The sequence below is a fragment of the Micrasema longulum genome, unplaced genomic scaffold, assembly GCF_059751315.1.
Source record: "Micrasema longulum isolate JH-2025_06_02 unplaced genomic scaffold, ASM5975131v1 h1tg002330l, whole genome shotgun sequence".
Taxonomy (NCBI): Eukaryota; Metazoa; Arthropoda; class Insecta; order Trichoptera; family Brachycentridae; genus Micrasema; species Micrasema longulum.
In genome coordinates this window covers 146,095-171,960 of record NW_028279480.1, presented here as the reverse complement: position 1 = coordinate 171,960, position 25,866 = coordinate 146,095, and the positions used below count along the sequence as shown (strand labels likewise).

At 32.7% G+C, this 25,866-nt stretch overlaps 1 protein-coding gene across 4 annotated transcripts in view; it reads right to left on the bottom strand.

Annotated features, from left to right (window-relative positions):
• Positions 1–23,931, bottom strand: part of Zdhhc8 (zinc finger DHHC-type containing 8) — a 29,737-nt gene extending 5,806 nt beyond the window's left edge. For 2 of the 4 annotated variants that reach the window (XR_015824836.1, XM_088240026.1), the window contains exons 1-9: positions 23,749–23,931; positions 16,663–16,781; positions 15,150–15,307; positions 13,754–13,926; positions 11,326–11,520; positions 10,371–10,533; positions 6,430–6,587; positions 5,374–5,751; positions 2,871–2,964 (exon numbers count right to left, since the gene is read on the bottom strand). Coding sequence is in view for 2 of the 4 variants with exons in the window: in XM_088240026.1 (XP_088096152.1) it covers positions 2,886–2,964; positions 5,374–5,751; positions 6,430–6,587; positions 10,371–10,533; positions 11,326–11,520; positions 13,754–13,926; positions 15,150–15,307; positions 16,663–16,781; positions 23,749–23,840 (1,515 nt within the window). In the remaining 2 variants the exon portion in view is untranslated. The remainder of the gene's footprint in view (positions 1–2,870; positions 2,965–5,373; positions 5,752–6,429; positions 6,588–10,370; positions 10,534–11,325; positions 11,521–13,753; positions 13,927–15,149; positions 15,308–16,662; positions 16,782–23,748) is intronic. The other 2 variants (XR_015824837.1, XM_088240025.1) reach the window with 1 other exon arrangement.
• Between the last annotated feature and the right edge of the window lie 1,935 nt (positions 23,932–25,866).

The following is a 25,866-nucleotide window of genomic DNA, read 5'->3' as shown; positions in this document are numbered from 1 at the left end:
ACCTACATAAAATTATTTATACATGTTTTTTTTAAAATTCAATTTTTAAAAAACACATTATAGTAACGATTGAAAATATACAAAATATTAAAAATTTAATCATAAGTAAATATTCATAATCCCCAATGAGGAACTTCAGCCCTACGGGAAATTGGATACAAAAAATGTTTTCTTACGCGGGGTAAAAATTAGAGCATTAAATTGTACGGCAAAGTTTCTTGAAAATGTACAGAAAAAATAATAAAAAATATTTTGATAAAAACGCACTACTTTAAATAACGTCACTGGTTCATGTGAATCAACCTATGATCTGAGAGCTTTGGAAGATTTCCGGTTTGCTTGTCGCTTCAGGACCAATGGGAAGAACTGAATGAGAATAAGCGGAAATGAAACTCTGACGTCACACGCGGAGTTATTTCAGAAATACAAAACTTTAAAAAATCGTAGCGCCAATAATACGATATGTAAAAATTTAAAAAAAAATTGACTTAGTTTAAGTCTATTAACAAACAAAAAATTTGAAAAAAACCACTGAACTTCCTCATTAAGACACTTTAAAAAAAAATTCTAATTATATGTTTATGTAATTTCATTTTTTTCATACATTTTTCACTTCCTCACTTTTACGCTTTTTTTGTTGTTCCCTTGAAAAACGTAAAACAGGGGTTTTACTGTAATTATATTGTAATGAATTAAAAAAATATGTTATTTGTAATGAAGGAATAAAAAAATCTTGATTTATAATGTAATGTAGCATTCTAATCGAGTTATAAGACACCATATGATATAAAGGGTTCAAAAGGCAACCAATATTTAAGAGAAATAATACATATGTATATTCAAATCTACTCAAAAAAGGGCATTGAAAAATAAAAATAATACTTATTATAATGGGCAAACATTCTAAACAGTTGCATGCAATGTTTTGGGTTAAATATGGTGCATTTTGTTGGCGGTGTCAGTTAATAAATTGTTAAAGTTATGAATGAAATGTTATTTTGCGATAGCAAATTTACAGAAATAATTTGGGTCATTTTATTTGGGTACGGGATAAAAAACTACAGTAAGCCCTCGCATAGATAGGCAACTGACTGAAATCTTAAAGTTTAACATATGCCTAAATTATTTTTTTAGTAACATAAATATACATAATTATGTAAAAACAATAACACATAGTAAAAACAATATTAAAAGCACGTAAATACATGATATTGTTGTATGTATGTATAAGTCCCACAATGTGATTCCATTTTTTTAGAATAGCTCTCTATGGCTTAGAAAATGGCCCCAAAATTGAAATATAAAAACATTAAAAGAATGCAAATATGTCTTTTTTTGTATTAAAAACATAAATTTAAAGTATGCAATGACTACTAACCACGAGACATACAATGTAACTTTATCTAATAATATGTACTCATAACCCAAACGGGGTTATAATATTATAAATAAATATTTTTAAAAAATGTATGCAAAATTAATAGAAGAAAAAAACTATCTTTGGTTTTTAATTGAATGTACTGCAAAGTCTGTAAATATATTTTATTAAATTATCTAAATTTAAAATTATGCAAGCTTAAATTATTTTGGCTTTAACATAATATATCCTTTATAATAGGAGCAATATAATGAAAATGTTTCAATGAACAGTTTTGTTCACAGCGATGAATCTATTGAACTAGATTCCCCTTTTCATTGGTTCTACTTGCATTTTTTAGGAAATAAGTAATAAAGCTCAATGTGTATATCGAGACGGTACATGGATGTCCCAGAACACCTAAATTATAGTTTTTCGGGACACCTATTGATTAAAGGAAAGTGTAACTACTCTCCACATTTGGGATGATTGTAAATTAAAATAAACCATTTAACCCTACTGCATATTATATGTACATGTTTCATTCAATTTAAGAACTAAAATTATCAATATGACTACATGTGCATCTTTTGTGAGTTCGAGTGTCCTAATGTAATCATTACATTTATTGGTTTTATAATTACATGATACACAATAATATGTTTTTCGGATATCACATTCACCACACATCCGAATTGATATTAACATTATATTAATGTACTGATAAATGTAAGTACATTTAATTGGAATAATTCCAAAAAGATCTGAATGGTATGTATAGTTAAGGAGGTTCTACACAAATGAAATACTAGAATCAATTTGTTCCAAACAGTTCAGCAACAAGCATTATTAAATAATAAAAAATTAATGTATTGACGTGTCAAAAAACAGTAAACCAAACGATACATTTAAAAAAAATTAAATAATTCATTAGAAACCATCAGTTACTAAGTATTTTCAAAACATCAAAGTTGAACTGGGCAGTGCCGCGTTCGAACCCCTGTCTAACACAACTAGATTCACATTTTCTAATAGTGAGTCATTTATGTACAACTTGTTGAAAAATGGCTCCCAAAATTAAAATATTTGAATGAATCATAAGAATGAAAATGTACTAGAGTTAAAGATACAGATAAATGAGCAACAATTTGATTTTCAACACCACAAGTCTTTGGGATTTTTTTGAAAACAGTGAAACAAATTGAAATATTAACTGAAAAAAGCAAATCCGAAAATTATAAATGGAATACATATATATATATTTAAATGGTTGTATGAGTTTATGTTAAATAAAATAATGAATGACAAAATGTGGATTACATTAATCATTTCTATAAATGGCGCAACAAGTAGAACGTAAATTTGGTTTTAGTTTTTAGTTGATGAAATTTCACAAAATATATTTTTTAAGATGATCCATTTTACCCCCTCTCCCATTGAATGATGTGAACATAAAAAAAGACAAAAAGCCAACATATAGAATGTTAATTTTATTCTAAACCATATTCTTTACCATTTTTGTTTCCAGCTAGAGAATTTGGTTGTTTTTATTGATCACTATAATATGATCGGGTGTGACAAGTTGCTCTCGGTCTGAGAAGAGAAACCTGTGTTGAATTGTAAAAATACTATCATTTATTTATAGTTTAAATAATGGAAATGGAGGTGCTATTGAATCATCATTATAATTTGAAACAACTGTTTTAAAATTTCTACTAACTAAATATGAATGAAACGATGAATAGTTTATGCTATTTCTCTACATTTGCAACATAAACATGTTGCATATTTAATAGAATCAAAGACTCATATTAAATATTAAACTTCTTTGATAAATCCTCAGCAGATGAAGACAAAATAAATTGTTTTACTGAAAGGTTTCACTTAATTAAGTTCAATACCGCATAGAATCACTTTTTCAAAGCGCCTTGAGTTAACGGGTGTTTTTTTGTAGTGATATAACTTTCGATTAGCTTGTCAAACTAATGAAGACAGTTATTTTTTTATGTTTGTGTTCTGTAAAAATACACAAATTAATAATAAAATGTCTTTTCTTTGAAAGCTCGCAAATTGTAGAAATTTACTTTTAAAAATCAGTGTTCAGTTCACCAGACGTATAGGGCTCTTCGTGGAACAACGAATTTACTGCGTGACAAGTTTGTCGAATTTTTTTTTTTTCTAGAAATCGCCATATTAATTTTCCTCCACGACCCTGTGGTTTGACACCATCAAATTATTTCCTATGGGGCAAAGTTAAGTCCGTGGTCTGTGGAAACAAACCGACAACTCTTGAAGCATTGTAAATCAATATAACACGGATCATTTGAGAAGGTGACCAAATATTGAAATGACAGAATGCTCTATGAACTACACATTCCAAAATGTGTTCTGCTCCAGTTGCTGATGAAAATTTGTTGAATATAATTTTCAAAAAATAAAAGTGTGTTTTTATTCTTTCGAACACAACAAAAACAAACATATTCTAACAAATATTTTCATCTTTTATTTCAATATAAAGTTGTATCACACTTAAAAATCACCTGATATTATGAAAATGACACTATATAATTTATCTATAGTAACATAAATCATCCTTTATCCACATTTATTTTTCACTTTCTTTAATTACACGGAATATTTACTTTTATTTCCTTAAAAAAATCTAAATATTTTTCCAGTTTCTCTTCTATTTTGTTCACAATAGAAATCAATTAAAATTAAAATGAACAATAGTTGATGACAAAACATACTTAGAATTTAGGCTCCCTAGAACCGGTATTCTTTCATGGCTATATGACAGCCTGTTATAACCTCATGTTAATGTAAAATAATTTTTAAAAACAATGTTTTTTTCAAAGATGAAAGTATTTATAAAAAAATCTAAAATGGGTAAAGAGAGATGTAATGATAATTCAATGAGAGTACACAATAATTTATAAGATATGTACTGTACGGATTTAATGACACTTTGGATGAATGGCAAATGTTGGTAGTGAAAATTGTACGCATATCAAATAACAGAAAAACTATAAAAACACACATAAATATATACAATGATCGTTGAGTCAATGCGAAAATCACAAATCTGTGAAAAAATTAGAGCCAAACCCCGAAATTACGTCTCCGCAATTTTAATTTTGTATTTTTTAGGACATTTAAACCCAGTTTTAGGTTTTTATTTTCCCGGAATTCCCGAAAACTGAATGTACAATTTTAAAGACAATTAGTGTTTTACGGACATTTATTATTTATGAAAATGATACTAAAAGTTGCCATAAAAAAATTATTCAAACATCGCCCCACAACTTTTAAAACTATAAAACCATTTACTGAATTCATTATTTTCCCTACTTCCATTCAAATTTTTTTTATTGGTTCCTCGAAAAATGTAATTTAGGGGTTTTACTGAATTTTGAGGAATTAAAGTTGAAAGTTGCATGATCAAAAAAATCTATTTAGAATGCACTAGACCAGCTTCGTATCATCACCGTACCTTTATCTGCACCTAGTGGTGCAAAGGGCACTATGTTGGTGCTCCATTGTCAGTGTATCAGCGATCATTTGTAATTTACAGGAATGCAAGATGATCGGTCTTATGCTTCAAGAAATACTCGAGTGAAAAACCGCCTACTAAATAAAAGATTCTCGTAAATCTTGCTGGGAATCATACCGAAGACCTGAGGCATGGTAGGAAAATGCGCTAACCACTAAACTATGAGAGTTCTCAGGGTGAGATAACTCGAGAGTAGCTAAAACACTCCTTCAGAGTTCTGCATTTCGGGCAGTTTTGTGGTGTACTGCTCGAGTTACCTTTCAACAAAGTGTGCACTGGCAAATGGGGAATATGTAATTGTGTAATTGGGTCAAAATCCTGATATAATGTAGTGGTTAATGTATTCGCTTACCGCGCCCAGGTCTCGAGTTCTATTCCCGTCAAGGTTGATGTGAAATTTTACCACAAACTTTTTTATAAATGTTTATATGCTATAAATATACTTAATGATATATTATCTCACCTCCTGACTGGGCTATTGATGGCTAGAGGGGTGGGCACTCCGAGGGCCTTTATCCTCTGCTGCATGGTGGGTGAGGGTCGCTGTGGCTGTTGCATCGGGTGGTTCAGCACGTGGCCGCCGCCCCCCATGGGATGGCCCCCGCCCCCCATGGGATGCCCCCCGCCTCCCATGGGATGCCCTCCGCCCATGCTCATGTGACTCGGCTGCATGCCGTGCCCGGACATGGCCAGTTGCTGCCGCATCTGCTGCTGTAGCTGCTGCTGTAGCTGCTGCTGTAGCTGCTGTTGGAGCTGCATCTGCTGTTGCTGGATCTGCTGCTGTTGCATTTGTTGCTGGTGCTGCTCCTCAACACCGTATCTGCCTGAAGGATCCATTGGCCTGGAAAGAAAATAAACAAACATCATATTTCGGTGGAAGTTAATCAGTTCAGGAGCGCTAAAATTCTTACTCCACTTCAGACTTGACCTTAATGAGGAAATTCGGCGCTACGGAAAATTGGATAAATTTTTTTTTTCTTACAAGTGCTCAAATTAGAGCATTTAATTGTAGAGTGAAGTTTCTCAAAAATGCATGAAAAAAAATATATCTACTTGGAACTATACCACAAGTTCTACCGAATCAACCAACGATAGAGTGATACGATTTCCAGTTTACGGAAAGCCAATCCACCAACCAGCAGAACTCAATGAAGAGAACTTGTGATGTCACAGACGGAAAAATTTCAAAATTACAACAATCATAGCACTGATATATAAAAATATTTTAAGAGTTTGGGCTTAGTTTGATAGTCTAATAACAAATAAAATAAATAATATGAAAAATCACTGAACTTCCTCATTAACGATTAAGATGAACCCCCAGAGTTTAAAGTACAAATAATATTAATGAAAACTGATAAAAAAAGCATAGTGATGATAAAACGACGCATAAAAAGATTTTTTTTGGCTTATTTTGATTGTCTATTAACAAATAAAAAAATACCAATGAACTCCCTTATTTTGTTTTCATTCCCTGAAAGTGGAAAACTGGGTAATTAATGGATGATTTGACATTTACCTTCCTCTCGTATAAGGACTGTGTCTCTCAACAGGAGGCATGAAGAAGTTATTCTTGGAGCCTCTCCTCTGCAGCAGGGGTGGAGTGGGTTCGCAGTCGGCACTCTGTGTACCCTGCGGCTCCATGTCGGTGTCGGAACCTTCGCGGCCCGGAGACAACTGGAAATCAACCAAATTATTTCAATAACGGAATATGGACACGTAGCTTTGTAAATGTAAAACGAAGTTTATATTTGGTGGTCTCGTGGTGTAATAGTTCGATACCCCGTAAGATCACAATTTTTTTTAAAGCCTGGGGTTCAGAAACTCACCACAGTAATATTTAATATATCTTAAACGGTAAACAATTTACGGAACATGATTAACCTTTATTTTATAGGTCTAAAGGTGTTCTATAACCACATTTTTTTCTACCTCGAGTGTAATAAATAATTGAGTCAAGTTTATAAACTAATAATATTAAAAATACAAACTGTTTAAGAAAAATAAAGTTTAATACAAATTAAGAAAGAAAAAAAATTATGTACAGTAAAACCCCTGTTTTACATTTTCCAAGGGAGTCGTCGAGTCGGAGTCATCGAGTCGGAGTCATCGAGTCGGGAGTAGTCGGCCTCGTGGTGTAATGGTCAGTGCGTTAGCCTGCCATGCAAGAGGTCTCGGGTTCGATTCCCGACATGATTGATATGAAATATTTATTTAAAAAAGGTGTTTTCACACTAGAATATTTCATAGTCACTGGACTGATAACTGAAGCGTAAGACTGATCATCTTACCTTCATGTAACAAAAATGATCAAGATACGCTGCGATTGGTGTACCAATGCAGTGCCCTATGCACCTGTAGGTGCGGAAAGGGAATGATGATGATGATGATGAAAATCCCTGTTTTACATTTTCCAAGGGAGCAGCAAAAAAAGTGTTAAACTGAGGAAAACGCTAAAGCGAGGAAATTAAAAACTGCAGAAAAATTTTAAAAACGGTCATAATTGGGGATTGCTCATTTTTACCTATGATTTCATCAAAAATATTTTGTATTTTTTCAATCAATACCACAATGTATTTTATGTAGGTACTTAACCATAAAAACATGAAAATAAAAATTTCAATTAGCATAAAATGCATGCAATGATTTTCTCCCTAAATATTGAGAAATTTTGATTATTTGGTATCAGTTTTTTTAGTATGGCACCATAAAATTTCAACTGTCATTTACATCGCGGCAAAACTGTTTTATGATAACTGTTTAAACAATCTTCTTTCCAAATTATGTTTATAACTTTAAATAATATTTCTATTGCCAAATTTTTGAACTTTTTATTGCATCGTAATTTATTGATGTAAAGACTTTATTCTTCCTAAACATGCGATTACCGCATGTTAAAATTTAGTAAAATGTTAAAATTAGACACTTAAACAAAATGGTCAATCACACTGAACCTACTTTGAATTTAGTTTGAGACAACAATATCCACATTTTTTTATTTATTTTGATTTTATTCACCATTTTGGACAAACACGGCGGCGTGCGGCTTGACATCTTTTGACAGATCGAACGAGTTTTGTAAAAATTTCAGTGTAAAAACGTTTATTGGGGGGATATTTGAATGAGAATGTATGGAAAAAAATGGGACCTAAACATTTCGGTGTAAAAAGAAGGAAAATGAAAAATTGAGGAATGTAAAAACAAGGTTTTACTGTATATGACATAAATTGCCCTTAAAACATTATATTTGAGGGGGTTAAAAGCAAAAACGTCACCGTCCATGCTCACTGTTGCAGAGTCCAACAAAGCCAGTGGTGAAAAGACTATTATTTTTGAGTTAAATGCGCAACTTGTGTGTGGTATACTGCCGTCATAAGAAAGAAGGACGTATCTAACATTGTTTTCGAATATGAGTTAAATACATATTTAGAATCAGGAAAAAAATACACTTCTACTAAAAATACATCTATCTTCCTAAAATCACCACAACCCTATTATTTTCACTAATAAATGAGAATAAACTGCAAAAAGTCTTGAAGATTACTAAATATAAAAGGCTGTTCTGACTTATATAATTATTAAAGACTGATTAAAATACTTATTTTTTCTTCTATTCCGTTTTTAAAAACATCTGAAATGAATGTATCTACTCGTTTTCAATTAAATTTAAAATCTGCTGGTAATTTCGAAGTGAATTGATTACTGGTCGGCGTTACTAGTTTGAAAAACAGTAATTGGCCAGTAACGTCTATTTTATTTAGTTGAGTAGAATCAATAATTGGCATATTAACACTAAAAAAGAAAGACGTTTACTTAATTACCAAACAATTTTTTTTCATTGAAATATAACATATTTTCTTGTTTTTTTACTAAAAAGAAAATGAAAATGTTAATTTTTAAATATATAACGTAAAATTTATTAAAATTAATTTATATATTCCGTTAGAGCAAACCATAATACATACTGTCGCATAATAATATACTTAATTTTTGTAGTATTTTTCACACAGCAAATTTTTCAATCTCCGAGTTACAAAATATTTATTTTCTCCGTTTTTTTGTTTTATGTAGAAACGTCCTTTCTTATGACGGCAGTAGAGCCGGTAGACAAAAAACAATTCATTTTAAGTTCAATGTGCACATTGAACATCAAAGAAATGGTATTATCGATAATAGTTTTGTTGGTTTTCCCAGAAACAGTGATCATGGACAGTAGCTTATTCGCTTTTGACCTCCTCATTTGTTAGTCTCTTGTGAAACTTTAACAGAGCTTTCACTTTACGTTATATAAAAATGAGCTAACCGTATGAGGTGAATCTAAGTATGATTATCTATCGCATGGAATAGTTCTACATAATAAGGAACATACTTTTAGATATTTGTTAGTCTTCGGGATAGTGAAAGGAAATCCATTACGAGTCATGTTTAGTGCACCGTCAAATTTAAGGATTGAAGAGGGAATTTCAAGTTGTCAAAAATAAATAATCTGGAAATAATAAAACATTTTAAGAGTACATGAAAAAATTGACTGACGATGCAAACTAACAAAAATCTATGTGATTTGTCAGTACCACCAAGACTACTGTTGGGGTCTACGTTTAATGACGCACGGAAGAAATGCAATAGTGTTGTGATGCTGCTCGGTTGAGTTTCGATAAAAATTGGAGAGTCAATATTCACGAAATAATTTATGCATAGGATCTTCACAATGTTATAATTTGTTGTTTTTGAGGATATTACCTTGGACAAATCAATCGAATTTTATAAATTTTGGTTTACATTTTATGTCATCTTTAGACATCTTTATTATTATTGGGTTTTATTTAATAATCTGTTATTTTAAATAATTTAATCACTTGAACTCATGTTTAATATCAGAAAAGGGGTTAGATTCAATGAAATATATTCGGTTTCATGGATACATTTACGATGGGGGAAGTATTTAAAAATGCAAGCAGAAATGTAATAGCTGTGAAGGAAAAGATGTTTTTAAAAAAATAAACAAAAAAGACTCTTCCGTGGCCTCAAAAGGCTACATCAAAAAATTCCCGGCCTTCACACTAAGCAAAAAATAAGTATTAAAAAATGGGTATTGAAAAAAAAAAAAAAAAGCTTGTAGTTTCGGAAAGAACAGATGTTTCCATCTACCGGCTAAAATTAGCAGGTGTAAACCAGCTAATGTGAATTATATTATAATTGAAATGATTTTTGCCTTTCAGATTCATAAGTGCAAACTATGTTTTATAAACAACAACATGCCTTATTTGCGGCCAAACCCATATTTTAAAAATAAAGATCCATCAAATAATCTTATCAAAACGTTTTATCTAGAAAACATGTCATTATTTAAATAAGATAATACATATTTTGTAAACGGTGGGCGTTGCAATTATTGTCGGCAGTACGAGCTGTCACCTGGCTGCCAGCGCTGGTCGCTATTGAACATGGAACGGTGTTTACCTTATTATATTGCGCATGCTGCGCGCTGCTCGTAGGTCGGTGGGCGCTGCCATTATTGTCGGCAGTATAAACCTTCACCTGGCTGCCACTGTTGGGGCTGATGGTGCTGATGGCCGAGGGTATCACGGCCTTCTTCAGCGATGCTCGAGATAATCGCTGCAAGCTGTAAACGAGAAAACAAATCATTTTTAAACCAGGGCTCTTATTACAATGGGAAGTTGAAGTTTATCTTAATTTCTCTGTAATGTAAAATTCAGTTTCTGCATAAAAAATAGAATAAACACACAATTTATTTTTATAAACGTGTTTAATTACAGGTTACCAATGAAGATACTTTCAATTGAACGTAGTTATGCAGAAAGCAGCCAGTCCGCAATTTAAAAAAAAAAAGAGATATTGGTATTATCGGTTACAGTAAGGTCAATTCTGTGTTCTGCTAAAAACAACCAGACCACTTTCACACAAAAAAACAGTAATAATCACTTTCTGAATATAGTGCCGATCACAAAAACGGCCTTTCTCAATTCGCAGAAAACGCCCACAGCACTAGAAAAATCTTACGGTACTTAAAAAATCATTAAAAATAGTAAAATACATAATTAGATTCTTGTTTGTACTACAAAAAAACTAATGTATTCATTGTTTATCATTTGTCAAAGTCAAAAACATTCCAACTGTTGTGAAGATTTAATTGTTAACTCTTTTAAAAAATGTGCTATTATCTCAGTTTCACTGTTCTATGGCTGGCTTTCTACATAACTACGTTCAATTATCATACAAATAAACACATTTTTGCATATAAATTTAGACAGTCGAAGAGAACTGTTAACTTCAACAGTGTTTTGAGTTTGTCCAAACCTTTGCAGACAATGATTGGATTTAACCCCTTAGGCTTTTTATTTTAAGATGGTTTTGTAAATATTTTTGAAAATAAATATTAAAAAAAGACCCTCACCTGGGATATTGCGGGCCAAACTGCGTATAGCAACAGTTGTTCCAACAGCCTCTGGAGAAGGGGTTATAGCCTCCCTTAAACTTCCCCGTAACCTGCTCGTTGGTGGTCCGACCCCTGGACACCAGCACCATGTGGAACCCTGTCAGACCGAATATGGGGATCGCCAGCAGCGTGACTATCCCCATTATCACCATACTACACGCCTTATAGTCAAGGAAAACAATTTGGATTATTGGCCATTTTAAAATTCATTCATTCATCAAATTGTAATTACTATTAAACCCTTGTGTATGATGCCACATAGAAAACAAGACTTAATATATTTCAACAATATTTTTGTAGACAAGGACTGGATTCAACTCCCTGCATCTGTTTATATTAACATATTACAACAGAGATGAAGAACATTTAAAAGAAGGTAATATAGAAGTCTAGGCATCTACAGGGCTTATGACCTGTCAATGGCTGGTTTAAGTGGCCACTTTACACACTGTGTAACATTCACTATTCTGCCCATATTTGAACATCTATATTCCTTCAATTCTTTCATCTGTTGATTTTTGTGAAGTTAAAGAGCTGAAACCTTTATTTATGCGGGTGAGATTCATCTAATTGAATTATTTCACCTACATACTAGGCAACGCCTGAAAATATATTTACTTATATATTTATTTAAATAATGCAGTCATATTTTGCTAAACAGGCCTGAATTGTACTATTAATCATGGAAAACAGATTATTTAAACAAACAAAGAAACCATCACGCCGTTTTCCTGTAGGCGGAGAAGATAGAATGCCATATCACTCTATCTTTGCATACAGACCTCGCTTCCTCTACATTCATACATCTTCTCATGCGCGCACGCCGATTATTCCTACTTTTGACATGTCTATCTTCAAGTATTTGATGGACTTGATCGTGCCATGTCTTTCTCGGTCTTCCTCGTTTTCTGCATCCATCAACATTTGCATCGTAGACCCTTTTAGCCGTTCTTTCGCTGTCCATTAGCTCTACATGTCCAAACCAACCCAGAACCCCTTTCTTGATTCTGTTGATAATGCATATCTCAACTGCCCATTTTGCCTCTTGCGATAAACATTTGTTTGCCAAAGTAGATTTCAGTGCACTGTTCGCCCTGTTATCGGCACTCACCCTCCTTTCAATATCTTTCCATCCTTAGTAAACATACTTCCCAGAAACACAAATTCTTCAACCCAATTCAGAATATCTCCGTTCACACTGATCTCACATTTAGTTATATTTTCATCCCTTTCAAAAACCATTACTTTTGATTTATCAACACTCATAAGCAAATCGCTTTTCTTGCATACATCGTAGACTTTTGTCACCAAGAATTGCAGGTCTTTGCTGCTAGCAAGAAGCACGGCATCATCCGCATACAGAAGACAGTTAACAGTATGAATATGCGTCAATTTTTTGTTTTTAAATACCGCTATTTAAAAACATGTCATCTAAGCTAAGCTTAATGACGTTCCAGCACCGTCTCCAGAGGCAATTTTTAGTGCAGTATTTTAAGAGTTAAAATTGTTTGGTGGCAATAGATTTTTTAAAAATTTAAAAAAAGTTTAAATATAAGTTACGACATTAAAAAAAAAGAGGTAAATAAATTACACAGATATTATTATCAGTCTTTTTACTAACATACTGGGATTCGAAAACCATTTGGGGGAACTTTGAACACGCAAAACAAATATAGTTTTTTGATTAATTTAAAAGTTATAGATGCGCAAAGAATTAACATTACAAATGAACAAAAAAAACACTTTTTATACATTTAATGGCGGGTATATTACCTCGCTAATTTCTCCCTACCTATTAATAGCGTTTGATTTGAGAAAATAAATGGTAAATATTGTCGGCTTGCTGTCAGAAGACATAGACACAGAGCTATAAGCTTGTGACACCTTGCTTATAGCATTTGCATAGAGCAAGGTTCTATTTAACTGTTCGTGTGACTTCTTTACTGGATATAGCATGATAAAATAGGTAGACTGTGACATCTAACTCAGTTTGGAAAAAATGACACTTTAAAAGAAATTAAAAAAAATATTTAAAAGGCACATGAAACAAATAAAAAAATTAACACTGAGCAGTCCTCCTTGGAACAGGTTTCCCTGGTGAGGACTCTTAAACTAATTTTGTAAATTTGTTTTTCGTAGTTTTATTAATGTAGTATATTTATAAAAAATATTTCTGGCAGTAAGTAAGGTGATGATATGAACATATTGTGGGAATAATATAATCATTTTAATCTGTACAATTTTCCTTTGCATTATTGCAATTTTCATGGCATTTATATTGTTTTAGTAATAATTTGATGATGACGTGCAACATATCTTTATTGATTTTTCTTCCTATGACGTTATTCTTTAGAAAATTAATGAATATATAATTTGTAAAGGATACGCTACAATCGGCTCCACATTGGACAGGCGGTCCTTGCAGTTGAGTACGAAGATGAGGCTCAGGGAGAAGATGCTAAGCATGTGGATGGAGAGGGAGATTAGGAAGAAGAAGAAGAAGCGGTAATTTCGTCTCCCAATACAGTTGTTTACCCAGGGGCAGTGGTGGTCGAAAGTCTGAAACAGATATCTGATATTTTATTTACAGTTTTTAGTAAAAATAGCAAAAATTACAAGGACGGGGATATTCATGTGTATGGTCTACGTATCCGCCACAGATGTCCTTCCGTGTGTGAGTGAAGTGTCTTGACCACTATACCACGGAGGCCACCTAGCCGCCATTATGCATATATTTTTTTATGTTATTTGCCAAAAAACCTTGTAAAATGTATTCCTCGGCACGGGATTTCCCAGTGAGGAATACATTATAACCAAATCATGTATATTTTTCATCAATGAATTACTTAATAAATAAAAATAAATTATAACAAATTAAGGTAGAATCTACCTTGCTTAAAAATATTTATTTATACATTCAGACTTCATTACTTTGTAGCCATTTTTTTAAAGGTCGGTTATTTAAAAAAATTAAAAATATTCGTTTGTGATTTTATACGTTTAAAAAATATTTATCTTTGTAAGTCCAATAAAGTCAAATTTACCCCATGCAATTCTGCCAGTGTTTGCCCCAAGCTTTCCAACGTTGAATCACACTTAGCCAGAGTGAAAAAGTATGTATGTTAAATACCTAAAGCGCTTAGTCTGTTTCGGTGGTATCGCGCCCTTAATTGCAATAAAATATACACAGAGAGTAACTTCTGGCAATATTGTGACAATAGCTAGTTTCATACTTTTTCAGTAGAAATGATTATCTGTTTCGGATGTTCAAGAAACCAATATTTTTTCACACCTTCATAAAATAAATGGGTAGAGATTCATTTTGCACACTTCATTATTTAAATAAAAAATACTATTTGAAAATGTCTTTAAAACCTGTGGAACTGCAAGTATCCGTTACATTTTTATTTTATACTTTTTCTACATAATAACACTCTCTCTAAACTCACAAAGACACTCACTTCGGCGGTTGATTTTGAATTGTCAAAGGATGATGAAATAACAGCTGCCATGACACTTTAGAGCCTATAATCTATGGATTGATGTAAAGATGGTGAGTAAACGTCAATTTTTAATATTAGGTACATATTTAATACCTAAATTTCTATTCCAAATGGCCGTTTTTAATATGTATCTTCAGTTTTTTCTAGCACAACCGATCAAAAAACCCATTTTGAAAAAACGGCAATTGTCCAACTTTGATACTAGGGTCCTCAATTTATTTTTAAGTAAAATAATTCATTATCCTCGCCGCCTGGGAAAAGTAATAATGTATCTCTTACCTCTATGCAGTGATTGCAGACAGAACAGTGCGAACATCTCGGGGGCCGGTAGAACTTGCAGGTGGCGCACCATTTCATGCGCACCGTAATACTGTTGATCTCCACATTCTTGTACAGTGGAGCCCTAAAGTCATCCTCGCGGTCTTCATCCGGGGGAGCTAAACACACGGTTAACGTATCATTATGTTTATCTTATCTATTTTGATTCAAGTAAATTAGAATACAAACTAAACACTCAGATAGCTGCGACAAATAACCTAGCTGAGCTCCTGAACTGTAATGATACACGAAGAGAGACTGTTCGATTCATTACAGGGACGACCAAGCGGGCTAAGTTATTTAATGGTGGTATTTAGCTCTATTTGTTTTTCGTGTTAAACATTTTGGACTATTTTTTGTTAATTTCGAAGTTTTATTTTATTAATTCTGATTTTGCTTTCATTTTTACTATTGTAATCTTCGGTGGAAGAAAGTTGAAGTCTACTGAATACAATTTCAAGATATATTCGATAAAACAAAAGCAAGGTACAAATAATTTCCATCATTCGTAATTCCACATTTAAACTACTGCTCACAGTCCGGTTTTCTGGAAACGAATGGAAATAAAAATGATTTGAGTTATTCAGAACAAGAAGATGAAAGAAGTATTCGAGCGTGGTCAATATATAACAATTAAATTTGAACTACTAAATGCAAAAAAAAAAGGATTTTGTTTAATACACTGACGTTCATTTGAAAATTAACAAGAGGGCTACTACCTAGTGACTTGTTGAAGAATATTAAGTGCAATAAGACTTCCACAACCATCAGACGGGAAGTGGAGACGATTTCAGGCTTCTTAAGGCGAGACAGACTGGGACTCAAAACAACCCATTTTATAAAGGCGAAAAAGTATTGTAAAAGTTTTCAGAATATCTCAGGGAAGCTAGAAACGTCTCCACATTAAGAATTTAATACTTAAACAAGATGAAATGCTTTAATATTTGTCTGTAGTGTAATGACAAAATGGTAAATCTGTTATTTTGTCCAAAACAGTCATTTTTACAAAAAAAAACATGCTAAAATTGGATGCTCTTTCATATGACAAAAGGATATATCTCTCCAGAGTTTCATTCAAAATGGCCATGTTGAAATATGTCACCTGTTATTTTCACACTTGAAGCTATGTGACAGAAGAAATTATTTGCTTGTCCTGTACAGTTATACCCCTTTTCCATCCCGCTACCGATGTTAAGTTTCATAATAGTTTGTATTTTTTCATATTACCAAGTAAAGAAATATTACAGTACAACGAGGAAGTTAAATACAAACCCAACTGCATCTAAATTTGCACTAAACAAAATAATAAACTGTCGTACTGCGATTTTTTCATAAACAAGTTCAAACTGGCAAGCGATACCCTAAAATAGAGCATTACAGGTCGAGGCTCGTGAGTGTGTCTCTTGGGAGAGGAAATTTGACTGTATTAAAACGTGTGGAATTCTAGAATCTTCTGTTATATTTATTATATTACCTTTGGGAATAACTCCTGGGTCCATAAATGTTGCCAGTGTGAAATTTGCGAGTACAAAAAATGTGATAACCCCCTGACACGCAGGAACCCATGAATGCCTGAATATGTAGTATTGACATCTGCAAAGGAAAACAACATCTCCATTAGCACTAGAGTAGGGAAAATATTGTTATTTCTTAAACAACATTACAGCCGGGTTGTGGTCCAGTGGCTAGTGTTGTGGACTCACTGATACGGTTCGCTCCACCTCACTCTACCACAACTTTTCTAATAGTGAATTATTTACAACTTGTTGAAAATGGCCCCTGAACTTAAAATATTCAGGTAAATCATAAAAATTCTAATATTCGGAGTGCTGCTCCGGATTTTTGTTTTTGTCAATGGTTTATTTATTTATTTTGAATCTCAAAATAAGGTACACATAACATGATTGTGTGCAAGGTGCAATATTTTTCACTAGGATTTATATTATTTTTCTGAAACTGTTTCGAGAAATTAATTGTTTAAAATAACATTATTTTTTTATCATCTGTGCACCATTAGCATGATAAAATTTATTTTTATTTAAAAAAAATACATATCGCAACTTCGGTGCAACAAAGGCACAACACCTTATTTTTCAATATAACAGGAGAGGACTTATAAGTTTTTTTTCGCATTTATTGCCTTATTACTGGATTTCTATTTGCAGTAGGTTTTAAATCTTGATTAAAGTAATTGTTTTTGCTATAGTTTCACGTTAAAAGCTCATTCTGAATAATTGAAAAAGTGCAAATAAAAGACGTAACAAAAAAAGTGTCCTGAATTGTGACTTTGTTGCACCGAAGGTACGATATATGAAGGAATACTTAATAGGTACCTACTGCAATAATGAATTGATTTGACATTTCACACTGAAGCCAAATATGCATTATAAATGAAAAGCTGAAAAATCAACCTTAATAACGTCATATAAAATGCAATAATGATTTAACTTAAAACTTTTTGCATAACTTTTTGTGGTGCAACTGGCCTTCAGTAACACATATTTTTTAGGTATACAGAATTACGTCTATGGCGTATTCAAAATTAAAAATATTCTCACATAACTTTATGTCAGGACTTGATTATTTATTTATTTTATTTAGTTCTATGATTAACATAGTCTAATATATATTTACAACACAATACAAAAGATTGAGTACAAAAGTATATCATTCGGTACTTGGGTTAGTTATTTATATTTTATTTTCTAGCCTGGAATATTAAGCCTATATATAACTTTATCAAGATCAAATATAAAAATAAAAAAAGTAGCATTTTTCGCTTTTCCAAATATCTGCTTTGATACAAGAGAGAGAGATGATCAGTCTTATGTTTCAGGTGCCAGTCCAGGATCAATGAAATAATACAATATAAAACCACATACTAAATTAATATTTCATGTTGATCTTGCCAGGAATCGAACCCGGGACCTCAATCATGGTAAGGGAATGCGCTGACCACTACACTACGAGTCAACAACAGTTCTTTATCAATTTAGACTCAGACTAAAAAATATAGAACGTATCGCAAAAAAATAATGGTCATCGTTTTATAATATATCATAATTACAGCAGTTGAGCAATTGGTTTATTGGCTAAGTACAACAGTTAGGCAACAATCGGCACTTTATGGGCTTCTCAACTTGGCACTGTTTTGCATGGAGACATGAAAGGACATCGTGTACAATTATGTATTGTAATGAGACTCTACTAAGGATGAACAAAAATATAAGCCGACTTATATTATTTTGAGACGTCCACATAATAATTTGAAGTGACGACAATGTAAATACAAAAAAAATAAATTACATAGTACATGTTTTTAAAGATATTTTAACGGAGTACTTTTTTGAGAAGGAAATGAGCAAATCTAGGCATTTAAAGGGATCGGGATCTGTCGTTGGGTGGTCAAAGTGTCCACTTTACACCCCGCGTTAGAACATGCATATTTTTTTCAATTCTTCCACCCGTCGATGGTACATTTATAATACAATTTTATGTTTCAAAAAGAAAGGGAAATTAATAATTTATTTAAATCTTCAAGTGTAAAGAATAAGTACTTTGGTGGACTTATCGCTGAAGGCAATATCTTCCAGCCGACCAAAAAACCAAAAATTTGTACTAAGACAATAAAAAATATTAATAAACCTGATTAATTCTAAATACCAGCTGTTTTTTAATGGGGAGATAAGGCTTGCACATGTAAATTAAATAAAAGTGCAGTAAGATGAAATATTTTTGTGAAAAAAATGTTATTATGATCGCACCAGGAATAGAACATATGAGAGAAATTAGCTTATATCAGGTGCGTTTATCAAAATCAACATAAAAAATCTGTGATGTAACAAGAAATGATAGTTAGTACAATTTTATATACAGTTAAGTAACTTGTGAAATATATGGATAGTCATTTAATCTTGTTAACCAGAATCCACTTTACAAAAACATTATCAGAATTCAGTAAAGCTCAATGTGATAAGATACAAAGTGAATCATATTAAATATAATTATATTTCATAAGAAACATTGAAAATATATTTGGTGCATACGTTCCACCCAATATGATGTAAAGAAAAAGTATGCAAAGTTGAAGAATAATGGTAAATACCTAAGTTTTGTTGCAAAATACAAATTCAGGATTTCAAAGAATAAAATTTTATTATTATTTTACCTAAATTTTGATTTTAAAAATAACGCTTAATTAATGACAATAGACATACCCAATTGCGCATATTAGGTACAATGTGGTTTTCATTACTTGAGATATCCACAGATAAATACGGATCAACAGAGAATGTTAATAATATCTTGGACCGATATAATAAACAGCAATAAAATATTACGTAAAGCCAATATGAATAGAGAAATTTTCACCACCATTAAGCTGCATAAGATTTCATACTTTGGCCATGTATAGGGGTAGGAAGAAAATAGCCTGGTTTTGAAATATCCGAGAATGGACCAGGATTAGAACTGTGGAGGAGCTGTTTCGCACTGTTCAGAACAGGGACTTTCTTCCAAGTGGTCGTCAACGTCAGAGGGACCCGACATGACACGTGAAGAAGATGCCAGAGCCTTCCGCATACCTCTCTATATCTAATGAGCAGTACGCACATGCAAGGGGTGTAGAAAGTCCAAACCAAATACATAGTACAGTAGCCAGCAGTAGATAAAAACATCGGACTTAAGAAATAGACTGCTGGCCATAATCGGCTAACTTTGGCTTTGTAGATCCCCATCTTTGTCATTGTGTATCATTGGGTCTAGATACCGGACTCGTGCGACAGAGGCAACACTCTAGAAAGTAGAAGTTAGCCGATTATGGCCGGCTATTTCTTTCTTAAGCCCAACGTCCTTTATTTACTGGCGGCTACTGTATGTATTACCGTAACGCGTTGTTAAATTAAAGTTTTTAATTTTTTTGCACCGTGTTATTTTGAAACTGTCTGAAACGGGAGTCCAATGTACATGTGATAGTTACTTTTGGAAAAGTATACTAAAAAGTTTATTTGCTTATTTACAATATAATTTTATTCACATTTATTGAGACACGTGTCCCAACTCTTATAGGACTAAATTCCTGGGTAGAGTTGGGATGAATCATATAATTAAATAATAAAATACTACAATATATAAAAACCATAACATAATTAAAAAAAACAAATGACGGTTTATTGACGAATGTGCCAGGTTGGTATTCTAAAATTATTAAGCGACAGTAATTGCAGATTATGTGTTTAATATTAATAAACATTTTGAATAGAAAAAATAATCTAATAAAACTCTTGTCACATATTTTCATTTCATTAAAAAAATAATTATAGTTTAACTATCCATGTGGGAAATATTAAACTTTGAATAATTTGAATGAAAACAAAAATCTGGCAGAATTAGGTTGGTGCGTTTGTCTACCATGCTTTTGGTCCAGGGTACGATTCCCAGGAAGATCGACCAGAAATTTTGCTTCAAAGGGTGGATATTGTAATATTTCATTGTTTCTGGAGCACCTTGCCTTCATGTAACAGATGATCGAGATACGATATATTCGGTGTACCATTGCATTGCCCCATGCAGCATCAGGTGCAGATATGATAATGAATGGAAGAAATAGAAATAAAATTATAAATAAAAAGAAATTGATAAATTGAGTTTTTCTACAGACATTTCCGGGTAGAACTACATTTTAATTATAGTAATAAAAATACATAGTTCCATTCCAACAGTCGGACGATGTCGGTCACAGTAAAGCCACTTCATTTGTAAAATTTATAAATGAATGAGGAATAAAACTATATGTGTACGTATTTTCGATATTATAATTGATGTTCATTGCTGAAAAAAACACTAAAAATAAAGTTTATTTTTTATCAGTTTCCACTAATATTATTTGTACTTTAAACTTTGGGTCTTTATCTTAATCGTAATTGAAGAAGTTCAGTGTTTTTTTATTTTATTTATTTATTTGCTACAAGACTATCAAACTAAGGCAAAAAATATTTATTTTTTTATGCATCGTATTATCAGTGCTATGATTTTGTAAAGTTTTGTAATTTTGATATTACTCAGCCAGTGATGTCACATGTTCTAGTTGGTGAGTTCTGCTGATTGGTGAGTTGGCTTCCCGGAAATCTCTATCATTGGTTATTCGGTAGAACTTGTGGCATAGTTCATTTATTTATTTTTCAAACGTTTTCGAGATACTTCGCTGTACAATTAAATGCTCTAATTTTTATCGCGAGTAAAATAACTTTTTTTATATCCAATTCCCCGTAGCACTGAATAAAAAATAAAAAAAAAAATAATTTTAAATGAAATAAAATAATCATAACAAAAAGGTCCATGGTACAAATATCAGAATGTGTCAAAAAAAAACATCCGACGGTGGTGCCTAGCACGGCGATAATGACATGTCTGGCAAATTAGAGTGCCCTGAAATGGAAGAATATTGTGCCCGGGGGAATCCCTGGGATCACTTAAATAATGGGGAGTCCAGAGTTGCATTATATTGTCACACTGGCAATTCCTATTTAGACTAACTGAACTAACTTATGGTAGGTACTCTGTGTTATTTCCCATAACAACTGTATATTTAAACCAGGGGTGGTATTCTAAACAGCATAGTGAGCGTAGTTATACCATTCAGAATACCAGTCCAGGGCTGCGATCACAAATGCTATCTTCATTGATACATATAGACGGTAAAAAGTAAAAGCGATATTTATATACAAAAATGTACATATTTGTGTGAAAATTTAAAGTGTCTTCGTCATTAACCTGTTTTCTATCTACTTTATACCGTTTCGATATGTACCGGTGAAGATAGTGTTTCCGATCGCAGCCCTGGTATTCTGAATGGTATAGGGCGCTTAGATAACACCTTTTTAGCGCATATTTAGTACATAAAAGGTACCAAAAAGCGTTTTCTACACTCACTACACTGTTCAGAAAAGCACCCTTGGTTAAAATATACAGTTGTTATGAGAAATAACACCGAGTACCTACAGAAAAAAATGTATACATCGGTACTGTGATGGCAAATGGTTATAGATGCTGTTTTTGTCATTTTTCAAGTTTGTTCCGAAAAATGTCCCAAATAGTTTATTCTTTGATGTGGCAAAAGGATAAAGCTATAATAATATAAGGAGAAAGATATAAGGTACATGGAATTATCATTTATAATACCCTGATCAACCGATTTTGAAACATTCTTTTTGCTCTCCTGTAAAATAGTGTCTGTGACAGATACAACCTTTCGCCATTACAGTACTGGCATATTCTATTTTTCATACAGAAAACTTAATTTTTAATTTGCAGATACAATTGAAGATATATGTTAACTTCCCATCGTAATACGGGACCCGAGTCGCGTTATGAACGCTATCTTCATCGGTACATACCGAGACGGTATAAACCAACATCGATGTTTATGTACAAAAATGTGTAAATTTGTATGAAAATTCAAAGTATCTTCGTCGGAAACCTGTAATTGAATTGTAATTGAAAAAAAATTGAAAACATATTATATTTTTCACACAGAAAACTTAATTTTACTTTGCAGATAAAATTGAAGATAAATTTGAACTTCCGATTAGAATACAGACCCCGGTGCGTATACAAGCTGGAATAAACAAAAGCTACAAATAAATATGTTTCTTTGAATACACATATTATTACCTAAAAATTAGTACATATCCTGTTTTAATGGAAAACTGAGATGGTCACAAAATGTTAATAATAATTTTAATACGCAACAATTTGTGTACCGATTCAGCCCTACACTTCATTGAGAGCAATATAAGAATTTAGTTAAGTCACAGAGAACAAAAAACCGCATACTCATCAAAGGTACAACAAGGAAACTTTATATGTGTACACGTGTATATTTTCGACAATGGAAAACCACAATTAGAACATAAGTTATAAATGTTTTTAATTGTAAAAATTATTAACATCAACAAGTATAAGAAACAAAAAAAAACAATTTAGCCAACACAACCAAAGCTTGTATTTACAGGAATTCAAAAACTGGCAAAATCAACTTGTGGAAAATATTGAAAACATTCGCAATAACATTAATTCTAACATTAAACTTGCATAATTACTTAAAACATTCCGTTTTAAAACATAGACAAATATAAATACGGATTCACGAACGTCAATATTATTATTTTTTGTTAAATTTATTCACCATGAACGTTAATCCAATGTGGGTCAAAATCAACTGAAAAGAACCAGTTTAAGGTCGTTAATTAAAAGACGTGGGGAATACTAATCGGCGCACATATAATACAAATAGAGTATTGGAACCAATAATCTGATAAAAGCTGTCGAAACGCTTATAATCGTAAATGTCTGGACTCCGAGCGGCCTCCAACGAAACAAAAATGATTGTCAAAACCGATGAATAAAGCTCTCGTATAAACATAAAAAATATTATTTCTGAAGCCGGATAGCCCCGAAATACACTAAACACGTTATTTATAGAAACATAGATCTAATTAGTGCTTTGGGTTGTCAAAACGACTAAAAGAGGATGTTGAAAGAAAGCGATCAAGAGACTTACGGATAATAGAAAAAAAGAGTGGTCGTGCCCAAGAGCAGCGTCCAGGCAAATGTTGCAGGAATATATCTTGTTTTGGCATCGCATTTGGGCATATTGGGAGCTGTTGTATCCCGCAAAACAGATTTAATGAAATATCTCTCTACTACAGATCAACATGGCCGCACCTATTACATTGACAGAACTAAAGCGAATGTGACTGTTTTCAGATTACAAAGAAGGCAACCTGGAAAACATGAATACTTCACTTGGGAAATTAGTGGCCTTTAAAAAAAATAGTTCATTGAGTACTTGATCAATGTATGTAGCGCTAATAAAAAGTGCAAAATTCCTGTTTTCATTTATTTTCATCTATTTTTTATTTACTGTACATTCCTAAATTATACGAAATATTTTGTATTCCTAGAAAAAATATATTAAAAAAAAAAACACTCATTACTACCATCTATTGCCTACTAGATGAACATTTACCTTCATAAATGTAAAAAGTAAAAAGAGCCATTAAAACCCAACAACAGAGGCAGGTAGGGTAATAATTTACATGACAATATTATTCAACTACGGGGAAGTCTAATAACTTGACTTTTTAAATTGTATTTTAGGATTTAATAATAGACTTTTGACTTTTCAATATAAATAAATATGAATGTGTACATCCAGAAACATTATTTTTAAATTTATTTTGTTATGTGAAGTTAGGTTAGGTTAGGATAAGTTGGGTTAAGACCGCTTTCATAAAAAAAACTGTATTAATCACCTTATGAAAATTGTGTCGATTACAAAAACGGCATTTTTCAATTTGCAGAAAACACCCACAGCTCTAGAAAAAATCATTAAAACCGGTCAAATACATAATTAGATTCTTGTTTATAATACAAAAAAACGAATGTACACATTTTTTAACATTTGTCAAAGTCAAAAACACTCCATCTGTTGTATAAATTTGATTATTCACTAATTTCACAAAGGTGCTAGTATTTTAGTTACACTTTTCTATGGCTGGCTGCTTTCTGCATAACTACGTTCAAATATTCTAGTATTAAAACACAGTTTTAAATTAATATTTCACGACCACTACACCACAAGGCCAAACATAACCATCATCCACCCTAATTTTACGTCGTGTGGATTTGTGCGATCATTGTGGAATCAGCCATAGGCACGTTCCTAACGGCACGGCTCGGTGTGTCGATGCAATAGTTAGTTAAATAGTTCAATCAGTCACTCAATTGAGCGGTAAAGCTAGGGTTTCCTAGGACAGCGGTGCCCGCATCTTAACGGCCGTAGTGAACGGTGATGCGGTGGACAGCCGTCGTAACGTCGACTAGAGAGTGGTTTCCTAGGGAAACAGAGTTAAATGGTGTTGATAACACCGTTTTCCTAGAAAACAACACTCTAGTCACTCTTACGACGGCTGTCCACCGCATCACCGTTCACTACGGCCCTTAAAATACGGGCACCGCTGTCCTAGGAAACCCTAGCTTAAGGCAATTAAGGTAATTACTTAACTTATGAAGGTAAGCAAAAAAAACTTTTTTCCCCTTTTCCAGACTATTTTGGATATCTTTGTGTTTTTCGCATATTAATACGATATCTCCTGCAAATAGTAGAATTTTTAGGAAACTGTTTATTTTTGGGTTTGTTAAATAGTCTGTAGGAATTTTATTGTTGAGGGTTGGAGCTCCTACACCAGTTAGAGATTGACAGAAGATAGCGTATTTATTACACGGCGAATAAATAATGAATAGCGTCGCGCGAGTATTAAGCTCGGGTTTCCTAGGACAGCGGTGCCCGTATTTTAACGGCCGTAGTGGACATTAATGCGGTTGACAGCCGGTGACTAGAGAGTGGTTTCCTATAAAAATGGTGTTGATAACACCGTTAAAAAATAAAACCACTCTCTAGTCACCACTACGACGGCTGTCCACCGCATCACCGTTCACTACGGCCGTTAAGATACGGGCACCGCTGTCCTAGGAAACCCTAGCTTTACGGTGATGAGGGATTGAACTATGTACATTCTGTTTGGGCTACCTGTTTGGGCTTACTGGTTAGGCTGACTGGGCGATACCAAGCCCTGTGGTCTCTTTATATGCCACGTTCCTTTTCTCCATGGTAGGA